We start from the raw sequence: 12,242 nt of genomic DNA, 5'->3' as shown, positions 1-12,242 counted from the left end.
GGTTAGAAAAAGGAAGAAAATGAGAGTATGTTTGGTTACACCAAAGAAACAAACCATAATTAAAGACAGAAGTATCAGAGATATTAGTAGCTCGAAGAAACATCTGCTAGGTTCCTAGAAACATGAACAAAGGAGGACATAAAGCACCCAGAGCATTTTAGTAGCATCTGTCAAATGAGTCCTTTGAAAAGCAGCAGTACAAGAAAGTAACAGCAAGTACAGCTCTGTCAAAACTGAAACACACCACACATGTTTAGTGGAGGAGGTAGGAAAGGATGAAGTGTGTTCTGTACGTGGACATATAGCAATCCAGGTGTCCACAGGGATGTTTGTGTACCATGTATTTATCTGTGTTACAAGCAATTAAGTATTTTTTTAATTTTTTTTTTTTAATAAACAAGACAACAGAAGAATTTGCAGTTCAGTGTCCGCACTGGTCCCCACAAAAAGGGAAAAGCAGTGAGGAACACAAAAATAATTCAAAACTGCTAACCAAAGCAGATGGGGGGGCCAAGATTGGCTGGGAGGAGAAAACTATCCAGGAAAGAAACCAACAAAGATTGCCAGTCATGTCAACAGGGAAAATCAAGAAGAGAAAAATCATGTCAGCTCAGCTTTTCTGATTGTCTACAGTAAAGTGCATCTCTGCTTGCTTCCACAAAGGGCCACAGGGAAGAATTAACTCCCACCAGTTCATTAAGTTGCTTTTGGGGATGGCAGAGGAACTTTGGTATAGATGAGTATAAGGTCATTACCTGTGTAAGAAGATGCCTTCTGGTTATTATGTAAATACCAGCTTCACTGTGATCAGATGGCAAAGAAATTAAAAGGAAATGTGAAATTGGATGGTGATGTTTTACACAGATAATGCCAGGGCCTCATACAGTTAGAGGGCTTCTCACCTGTCATCACTGCATCTAAGCTAGAAAAGTACTGGGAATCATTCTCAGTTAACAGGCTCAGTAAAGCACATGCACTTCACAGTGGTGTGGACTGAATTGTTTGTTGGTAAGGTATCATTTAGAGTCCCATCCTTTTCAATGGGGGTTTCAGAGGCACTCAACCATCACAGGAGCTCAGAGATCTGCTCCAGTGTTTGGCTCCTGAACAACAGCAGGACTTTGAGCTTGCCTCACTTGCTAAAGGATTGGGCCTACAGCAGCTTACGCCACTCTGATGGAAGTCTCACACTCCAGACTTAGCTCACAGACAAATCAAAGGATGCCAGAAATTCAGGGTAATTCATAAAGCCTCCTTCTCCCTCCTTTTACAAACCTGGCAGCAAGATTCTTTCATCAACCAGAAAAGGATGGTCCACGGGTATCTCTCCTGACTTTGTTTTTTCAGGTTCCTCTGCTTCTTATATGAAACATGCTCTTCATCTGACAACAAACACTCCTCTGGAGCTGACTCCTACCAATTCCTCTGTAGTGGACACACATTCCCAGTTACAAGGCCTTGGCAGGTAAGTTCAGTTTAAGCTTATCATTGTACTGGTCCATAATACCAGCAGTATTTCAGGCATTCTACTGGCCATTACAGGAACCACCTGAAGTATTTTTCATTCCTTCAATTTGTTATTACTGCTCTGCGTTATTCTACAGCATCCCCAAGCATCTACAGATGCAAATATAAATGCTGGCAGGAAATACTTAATGCATGAATTTAATTAGAGGGCACTGAAAACCTTTATAATTATTGCAGCAATGGTTGCAAGAAGGTAAGCTGTTGCTGGTAGCTTGAAGGCTTTTGTTCATATTAAGCAGTAGAAAGAAGTTTTCCCCACAGAACAAAAATAGCAAGTCAAATGTGTTCAACTAATAAGCCATCTAGGGTGGTTTTTTTTCCCTTTTAATAGACTCAAGGTCTCTTAAAAATATTACCTCTCACCTTCAGGGTGAGCACTCAGCTGCACAAAGATCTATTTTGTGCATCCACCACATCCATTTTCTGCCTCTGCTCATCCCTTTCCCCCCAGCTCAAACCCCTCAGCTGTAAGATGGGAAGCCTGGGAGCTGCCAGCACTGGCTCACCAGGAGGGGGACTGCATCAAAGCACCTGGGTGCCAGGCTCTGACTTTGCTCTGTGCAGGGTGGGTACACAGCTGATGCTTTAGAGTAACTACACTGCAAACAGCACTGCTTTTAATTTGAGAAATTAAACTTGTCAAATGTTAATGCGTAAACAAAAAAAAAAAAAAAAAAACCCAAAAAAAAACCCAACAACCCATTGAGTAAATAGGGCACAAAAAAAAAGAAAATTTTAAACAAAATCTGAATAACAACTTATGTAACTGATGAAGCTATTATCTTGCTATGCAAGATGGAAGCAGTGAGTGATGAAGCAGCATGGTTTGAAAACCAGATATGCAAAGAACATCTCCACATCACTCTCAAAAGCACCCTTTATTTAGCCCTCAACAAAAAAGAAAAAAACATGTATGCATATATTAAATTAAAAGGACCTCACTCCTCCTTACTAGAGATGCTTTCAAGGAAATGAGAAGGGACAACATGAGATATTTCTCCTACAGATGGGTTAAAAAAGTACTTGCTTTCCCACCACCAAAATGCAAGAGGAAACAGTGATAGTGCAAATGGAGTGGATGCACAATTGTGGTCTTGACACCTTCATGCCACAGCACCCTGAGCTGCACATAAGATTGTGTCTATTCTCACATGAGCCTTTTGTTCAGGCTCAACATGAACCCTTCAGAATGTCTGCACACTGGGTTTTTTTCCTACTCTGAATGAACAGTAATCAATACCTCTTTTCCTCTTCTTCCCACAGCTTGCTTCCCTGGGGAACAAACCATCACACTTAGGCAAAAATGGAGCCAGGAACTGAGCTGCCTCCCTGCACACTCAGCCCAGCAGCAGGTCACAGAAAAAAATGGAGTTCATGTTGGCAAACAGATCTGACCAAGGGGTTTTTGCTGGATGAATGTCTCCAGGGTTTTTGGTCTTGCAACGAGTGAGGAAAAAGTATTTAGGCTCAAATTACAGGAGGCTTCCTGTTAATAAGTTAATAACATTTACCTCCCTCTTCACCAACTCTATAAATTGCCACTAGAAAGAAGGAGGGACAGGACAAGGGTAAAGAAAAAAAAAGCAGGTATTGTCTTCTCACCATAGCACAGACACAGCAACTGCTTCAGAAACCCAACATGACAACAACACAGAGCTATGTCACTGCACAAAATCTTTCAGCAGGACCAGTTCTGGTCCCTGCAAGACAGCCAATTAGTTGTTTTGATGGTAGTTTTATGTTAAATAAAATTGGCTCTGTAAAATGAGCAGTTGACACATCTGTTTACCAGTGCTGTAGCATTTCAATCTCAAACTTAGATGCTAAAATTCATGCACTTGAAACACTGTCCAATAATATGTAATTAAAACGCAACTGACTGCATAGCTGATTCTATTCTTTTAAATTAATCTCTTAATAAATTATCACTTACATGCAACCCTGGGTACTCATCTTTGCTTGGAATTAAAATTATCTTTTCTACTCTTCTAGCCTGCAGACTGTCAGTATTCTCCAGCACCAGTTTGCTTGCACTCGACTGCTCAAAAACTCCTTACACCTTAAAAATGAAAAGGAAATTTCCAGAGAAGAAGCCCATTGCTTTTTAAGCATGCGAGTGTAGCACAAGTGCCATTACCTTTGTGTGACATTTGTAAGGATGCTCAGGGGAATGATGGACCTCTTACCCTTCTGCCTGAGCTCATCAGCTCTGCCAACGCACAAAGAAAACCAGTCCTTTCTGGCCAATGCCAGAAAATTGTCTCCAGGTAAAGGATGCTTTCATAACCCACGAGGAAGATGGAGATAGGCCAGGAGGAAGAAGGTTTTATCCCCTTGGGTGCTACTATGCAAGTGAAACTCCAATTATTAAGGTCAGTTCTGCAGCATCTCAGTTGGTGCTTGTCTGAGTAAATACAGTGTTGTTTCTTAAACTGAAGCACAAAGCAAGCAATAAAAGGAGAGCAGGACACTATCAGACAGATCAATCTACTGTCAGCTTCTTGTGTTACCAAGGGAACACACCAAGGCCATCTTATATTCTCCTCAAATTACCCTCTAACCTGGACATTACCACTACTACCCTAACAGCCACAGCCACATTTAGCCGTTCCCAAGGTGTCTTTAAACAGACAGCCAAGCAAACAAGAAGCTGTATTTCTTCATTTATAACAGAGCAAAATGATTCTGGGTTGTTATTAAACTGTGGGAAAAAATAGGTCCCAAGAGAAGATAACAAGAAAGTAAAGTCCACTGCAGTACCCTAGTGCATCTGCTGCTTCACCTTCAGACTACCCAAACCACAGCACAGAGACATCCAGGTGCAACACTGACATCTGTAATTTATATAAAAAGCAATTTCACTCTGCTGCAGGTCAGAGCAAAAGGCAGGTAGTGCATAGAGCAAGGCCATCTGTTCTCCACCCCTTAGCCAGAATAGATTTTTAGCACACAGAATGGCAATGCCCTAAGAGCATGGATGAGGATGCACAGCCAAGCACAGTTACCTCAAACACTGAGCATGGGTTTTCAACCCCTGTAACTGTCTCTGTCACATCTGAACTTGGTGCAACTCAACCTCTTGGTGCCGAGAGGCAGAGGAAGGGAAAATTGAGTTCAGTAAAGGCATTGCCTTTGGATCATTGACCCGATGGGATAGGAACCAACTGCAGAGTGCTCAGGAACAGAGGGAGAATAAGCAAAAACAGTGTGAGATTCAATATTTCTTCTCCACAAAAAAAAAACAAACTTATGTAAAGCCTAAGGGATGAACATGATAGCTTGACAAGATAAAATGATGAAAGTGAGCAGATGCAAAGTAGACTGCCATAAACCAGAAGGAGAAACAACTGATATTTTGCAAAGAATATGTGTACTACTTTTTTTTTTTTTTTCTTTAATCATGAAAAGAAGACATTGGGTCTGTGGCAGGATGAGACAAAAACAAGTGTTCGTAACATGCTTCTTAGTTTTATGCATGAAAACCAACTGCCAAAATACCTTTCAATTGCCTGTTTCCAAGAAAAATCTCACTCTGCTGCCTGGGTAACTCGAACACTTGTACACTGCTAATGACAGAACCCCAGGTCTTCTGCCTTTATCTTTTCCTACTGAATACAAAGCAAGACTAGGAACTGCACATGTTGAGACCACACTATGTATAAAGCCTTAAATGAATTTTTTTTCAGTATTGAGACTTTCTGGAAACACTTGACACTACGTCAGGTACATCACTCAGCAATGAAGGGAACACGCATCCTGACTTCCCTTTGGAAAAACAGCAGCTTTATTTTGAGATGATGCAGATGAAATTAAAGTAGTACTAAAAGCTGGAGTACCATTATGTGCCCATGGTGATATGGTGGAAAATTAACTAACCTGTTGTTATCTGCATCAAGAAGTCAAAATGAGCTGCTAGTCCTAGGGCCAGAGCTGCCTTTGCTGTACACCTCCAGACCAGTGGGATTTATGGTGTGGTTAATTAGGTCACTGATCTCCATAAAACCAGGTAGGATGCTACTTGGCTCCACTTAGACAGGCAGACAAAACTAGATCAGAACATGCTGAACATTTGACCAACACATATCCTGACAGCACAAACATCCAGCACAGTTGTGTATTGCTGTAGGAAAGATCTAAAGTTCAAAAGGGGACCAGAGGAAGGCTGTTTGATATGTGGGGAAACACATGCTTAGGATGCAGATGAAAACACAGGAGCATCTCCTTCCTTTAGGAATCAGGAGATAAGCCTAGAAGGGAAAGGTCAAGTGAGATTCTCCTGAAATGAGAAACTTTTGGGGTTTTCATACAGTTATAAAGCAGCAGCAAGGAAATGTGATTACAACCTATAATTTCCTGGCCTATCAGTATATAAAAGGAGGTAATATTCTGTCTGCCAACATTAAAATAAAACTCTTTAAAAATAATAAATCTGTCATTACAGAAAAAGCATTGCAGTACTACTCAACAACAAAAACCTCAGAAGAGAATATTTCAAATACTTCATTTAACTTACACTGACATGTGGGTAATAACTGAAGGACTCTAGGTTAAAAATGCCATTGAATAATATATACTTCACAATCTAACGTGCTCACCTTTCCATCGTAGCGTTTCACTATAAACTGATCCAGGCCCAGGTCTGAAAGAGAAAAAAAAAGATACTTTAAAAAGAAAAAAGTCTTAAGTGTAAAAGTAAGCATTTCTTGGGCTTTCTGTTTGAGTGGGGATTAGAAAATAAAATGCACAGGTATCAGTAGGAAGTATAGGGAAAAAAAGGATTTTTTTATATGGCTTAATCAATTTTGTACTTTGTATTTTGATCCTGAAAGACAACTAACTCATGGCATCAGAGAAGAAAAATTCCTTCCAGCAGAGACAGCAGGAGCACAGCTCCCAGCACTTCTCAAGAGCCTGAAATATCCTCCCAAAAGTAAAAGATTTCTGTACTATTACCAAGCAAATGTTTTGCCCATGATGCCCCATGTAAATGCACATTCATAAAACACTTACTGCTTTTAATAACACCTTTTGAATGAGTCACAAGTGTGAAAATAAAGAAATGTTCCCATAACTAGTTGGGATATTCTCAAATCATTCCTAAACTTGCTCATCTGTTAGTATTTTTATTTATATTGGTTTACTTATACTTTAGTACTTTTATTTATACTAGTAAATTCAATCTCATGCCATTACAAAACATTTTTTCTTTCTTGAAGAGGTGAAAAAAAATCCCAGCATTTCAAAAGTCAAGGCACAAAGCTCTTGATCTAATCCTTGATGCCCATCAGGCTATGGGAACACTGATGAATGCATGTACAATCAAGATGACAAAAATATTCAGGAAGATTTATTATCAGAGCTTTGTAATCCGAAGTCAGGAATATGAACCTTGAGGGATTATTAAACAGAACTCTAACCAAGCACTTCCAGCAATTGGGGAGAGCACAAGCTGATTCTCAGTTCTCTGAAGAATGAAAACTGTCAGCAGAGCTATATCCCATGCATCTACTGCCCCTGTTTATTATGCTAATCACATCTTCATTTCAATTTGATTTAGAAAAACAATAATAAAAAACCAAAATAAAGCCTCTCCCATGCCTGCTGTGTCACTTGAGATGGAGGATAATAAAACCCTTCCTGTCTACTGGCAATGTTCATAATGGTTATGGTTCAGAAAATGGAGTTATTCATCACTACAGGGTGACTTTCTTGACCTCTCTGAACCAAAGCAGCTAAAACTCCACCATCATCAATTTCACAGGTCAGGGCAATTATCAGAGGGCTTTCTGGGTTTGTGAATATTCAAAGCAGAATGCACCTTCTTGATGTTTTGTACCCCTGGCAGTAGACCAAAAATTGCATATTCATAAACATTTTCAGACTTAAATCTTCTTCTGAATTTTGTTCTCCTCAAAGTTGTGAATATGAATGTGGAATAGTAAGTATTGTCAAATACAGAACCAGACTTCTTTAGTAATGTCTGTGTGTTACCAGAGACATTTTATCTGGTTCAGAGCTCAGCCCTGACCATCCATATGGATGCCAACCACCAAAATGAGCTTAAGTTTATGTTTGTGTCTCATAATAAAGTCATTTCTCAAGCACACCTCGTGCTCCCTGACATATCCCTGACAGCCAATTATTGTCCATGTACTCATGGAAAGCTCAAAAAGGACACAGGTTAAAAATAGAAAGTGAAAGTATGTCTTAATGCCCCCTCCCCCCCAGCTGGACACTACTATTGGAAAAGCAAACAGGGTTCAAAACCAGCCAAAATGAAAGAATCTTCATGTAAATGGCAAGAAAATATGAACTAACAAGTGTTTTCTTTTGTATATAAATATTACCTGTATTAAAGTATAGATAATAGATACAGTATACCATGAATAATGATATCTATGTGTGTATGTACACACAGAAATGCTATTAAAACAGCCAAAAAAGGCAGTACCTATAGTAACAGAACCAGTATTGAAAATTTCATGCTCTCCACAGAGATGTGCAAATGAGGTGATGGGATTTAGGACTGGAAGAGACTAAAAAGCACAAGAGTAAATAGCAATAAATGACAATAATCACGGAGTCAGTGGAAGAAACACACTGGTGAAATTAGGAGTCTTTAATAGAGGGTAGCTTGCCTCCAGACCAGGGTTTGGTTCAGCCTCATTCATCTAAGAAGGGAGATGTTTGTTTCCATGTTTCCTCAATTGCTATGGCAGGGGATGGAAAGACACAGGGGAAAAAAAAAAAACATCTGGGCAACCTGATTCCTGTGAGACACAGAGCAATGGTCTTTGACTTACATACAGCTTGCCTGTCACTGCACCCAAAACCTCATGCCAGGTGTAGAACCCACCAGGCATGTCCTCAAGCTTAAGAGCTCTGAGCATTTCATTATTTACTGAAGGAAATGCTTACAACACCATAGCAGTTACGGAAATGTCATTATTACCTATATGATGTCATCTTCCTTCAACACAACTGGGGGCAACTAGTTAAGGGATCAGGTGTGCAAGTTGTGTTCTCCTCCATCTCTCTAATGACAGCAATGGACAAGGAAAGTACCAGGAAGAATCAACAGGTTAATTTGTGGCTCAGGGACTGGTGTCATCTGCAGCGTTTTGGGTTGTCTGACCATGAAGCAGTATATACATCAGTTTGCTGTCAAGAGATGAGGTACACTTAGTGTGGGAAAAGGATCTTCTCTCAGGAGTTAGCAGCCCTCATTGAGAGGGCTTTAAACAAGGCTCGAAGGGGGCAGGGGATAAAACCAGGGTCACTAGAGATGAGGATGGCCTTCAGTCTGCCATCCCACTCGAGGTGAGAAATGCTGATATACATGGGGACAACAAAAACACAGGGCTCACTAATAGGTTAGTAGCCATTAAAGTATCTGGGAATGGTTTCATATAAACACAAGGAGAAATTTTTTCACTGTGAGGGTGCCAAAGCACTAGCACAGGCTGCCCAGGCAGGTTGTGGAGTCTCCTTCTCTGGAGACACTCAAAACCCACCTGGAGATGTTCCTATGTGACATCCTGTAGGTGACCCTGCTCTGGCAGGGGGGTTGGACTCGGTGATCTTTCAAGGTCCTTTCCAACCCCTAACTTTCTGTGAATTGCATCTGACGAGAAGTAAACACAATCTGGGTTTATGAATGTCTGGGAGACTGGGGAGAGACATTTATATGACAATGAAGCATAAAAATGTGTCACTTCTGTTGCTGCCTTTTTTCATAACACTCCATCAGCACACCCCACAAGAGAGCGTTACCAAAAACACAAACAGAGGGTGAGCATAAAACACTGATGTAAAACACTTTCTCCCAGCCATGCACACCATATCCCCTCTCCACTCTGCTGCATTAACTAAGCTGCACATTTGAGCTCTCTATAAAATTCCCCTTCCAATGGCTCCTGAAAGAATAAGCTAATTCAAAACCTAAAAAGGGGCATTTATATGTTCAAGGCATGCAGTCTTACTTGATACCTTTTTCTTTTTCCAGTACATTTTATTTTCTTTTTTATGGACTTAGTTACACGTTTTTTCTCAAGTCTCATCTTGAAAACTGACAAAAATAAAACAAGAAATAAAAGGCTGCCTGATGCCTGTGTTGTTCTTTCTTTACATTCTATTAAAAAAACCCAAAATTATTTTTCTCCAATACTTTACAATAGGAACTCAGCATCTGTGTAGGCTGGGAAGCTAATGGAAACACTGTCCAAATGAGGACAATCATATCTGGAGAAGGAAAGAATGTTATTACATCTCTGTTACTCAAAAGGCAATGTGCTAAGCTAAGCTGCCACCGGATCATCTATAAAACAACTCATAAACACTCATTAAACAAATATCCCCTCACTGGGCTATTGGTGTCAAGCTGCAGGAACACAAGCTAACAGGCATGTTTAGTGGTAAAAAAAGAGCTTTTCCACCTTTGACTAAAGAACAGAGGCTGAAATACCATTGCCTAGAAATGGATTAAAGGATTTCCCCAAAGAGAGATGAATGAAATACAGAAATTATTTCAGAAGGATACCTGGCTGTTTTCACAAAGCCTCCCTGGGGCTGAAAGGCACCATGACATGCACCACAGCTACTCCAAATTTCATTGTGACCACCCAGAGCCACTGGGCTTCAGTGCTTGCTTCTGCTCAAACAAAGCCAGACCTTTCACCACAACCTTCCCCAGAATACACCTTTTATTTGCACAAAGCACAGCACAACACCTCACCTTTCCCTACACATCTGGATTATCAAAGCCCCCTTGGTCACCCAGCCGAGGGTTCTGCACCAGCCACTCACCTTCAGGAGCACCAATAAAAGACCTGCAACCATTTCCTAATATGTCTGCCACAGGTAGTTTACTTTTAATTCACTAAATACCACCACATATTACTAGTACACATTCTGATAGTACCTAAAGTACCACCAGAAGTACCAAAAAGAAACAGTGGCAGCACTGACGAGTAGCTAAGTGTAAACACTGTGTTATTTCAGATTAGACTGAAGCCTGTCAACCACCAATACTAAGAATAAAGGTCCCTGCTCTTGCCCATGTGATGGTATTTTTATGGCACTCTAGAAATAAAAATGTTTCAAAATAAATCAAAATGACTTACACTCTGTGACTGCCACAGCGGGGAAAAGATAATGTTCAAAGGGAGAACATATTCTCCCTGTTCACTGCTTTGATTTTGGGCTATAGAGAATGTTTTAATGGAGAAGCAACTACTTATGTAAAGAAAAAAACCCCACCACAGAATACACTATTACTCTTTTCCAGCTCCAGTAAAATTTAAAGTTAAATGCTTATACTTCAATTGATTAACAACAATATACGTGTCACAGATTCATTCAAAGCTAGCTAATTACCACATTTGATAAGTATCTAACCAATTACCAATCTCTTCATTTTATCCTGATAAAAAAAATTAAAAAAAAAAAATAAAATCCATGACCAGCAGATTATAGATTGCGGTTTAAAACAACATTTAATGAATGACCACCCAGAAGAGCAATTTTATTATGCCAAGAACACAGTCGAGTTCAATTAGAAACCATCACAATTTCCTCTGGGATGCTACCAGTTTTCCACTGTCATGGAAAAACATTTTCAGGTCCCTCTGGTATTTATATCCTTGATAGATTTTTTTCACATTATTTAAGTTACATTTACTCATCATCTGCTTTTCCTTTCCCCTCACTTGAAATATAATACTGATTATTTTTCTGGCAAGAAGGTGAGCAAAATGGCTAATTACCCAAATGGAAGTAGAGCCTGCTAACCATGCATGAAACATTCAACATTATGGGAGGACAAAATGCCAGACCAAGTTTTCCCCTCCAGAGCTGTAACACAACTTCTGGGTTTTTTATTAATATTTTCCCCCAAAATTTAAAATGAAATCCACACAGTGAGATCCCTGAAATTTCTCAGGGGCAATACTCTGAGGTTTGTGTACAAGTCCAGAAGTATTTTGTTTGAGAAACTACTTTCCTCCCATCCATCTCCCTCTCCTCCAACAAGAAGTCAGCCTCTCCAGGAGATGTGCATTCCTAAAACAGCATATGAGCCACACCAGCCCCTCCTCTGTACTGGAAATTCTATATATCCATTACTTCCATGACTATCACACAAGCATGAACATGAACACACCTCTTGCTTGCTCCTCCTTGGCTAGGTTTCTGGGGTCTCACATCAGGCATGACAGGCTCAAAGATGATCCCTGCTTAGGAATGACATTTTTACAAGAAAAAACCCACAGCTATTCACACTCCTGGGTCTGGAATTTAACCAGGTTATCTTCCCTTCTTATATTCTTTCCCTGAAGATCTCTCCAGCAAATGTATTTGAACAAGGGCACAGAAATAAGTCCCCATCAACACATAAGAAAGCAAGTTCAGCATCTCTACTTCCTTCTGGGTCTCAAATATCCCAGCTGAACATTTTATGCAAGTTTTGGGATCTGGACAAGCCTAGGGAATCCTCCTCCTCTCCCCACCAGACTGAGTGAGCACTCATCACAGCTCATGACTTGGTTCTAGAGATCAGATCTGTATTTTACAAACTGAACTTAACAAATAATCACTACATCATTGCAGCAATCCAGAAGCCAGCTGTGGGCAGCTGCTCATGAAGTCCAGGAATGAAAAACACAGCTCTTTGTTCGTCCAGTTTTGATGCTCCCAATACTTTTCCCAGGAAAACAGTC

At 40.2% G+C, this 12,242-nt stretch overlaps 1 protein-coding gene across 4 annotated transcripts in view; it reads right to left on the bottom strand.

The window, feature by feature from the left end:
• Positions 1-12,242, bottom strand: part of MICU1 (mitochondrial calcium uptake 1) — a 100,839-nt gene that overhangs the window by 51,123 nt on the left and 37,474 nt on the right. For all 4 annotated transcript variants that reach the window (XM_071748953.1, XM_071748955.1, XM_071748954.1 and 1 more), the window contains one exon: positions 6,123-6,166. In XM_071748953.1, coding sequence (XP_071605054.1) covers positions 6,123-6,166 — 44 coding nt within the window. The remainder of the gene's footprint in view (positions 1-6,122; positions 6,167-12,242) is intronic.

Source organism: Heliangelus exortis, chromosome 7 (genome assembly GCF_036169615.1).
Source record: "Heliangelus exortis chromosome 7, bHelExo1.hap1, whole genome shotgun sequence".
NCBI lineage: Eukaryota > Metazoa > Chordata > Aves > Apodiformes > Trochilidae > Heliangelus > Heliangelus exortis.
Note: the sequence above shows the minus strand (reverse complement) of the source record. Positions and strands in the feature narration are given on the sequence as shown.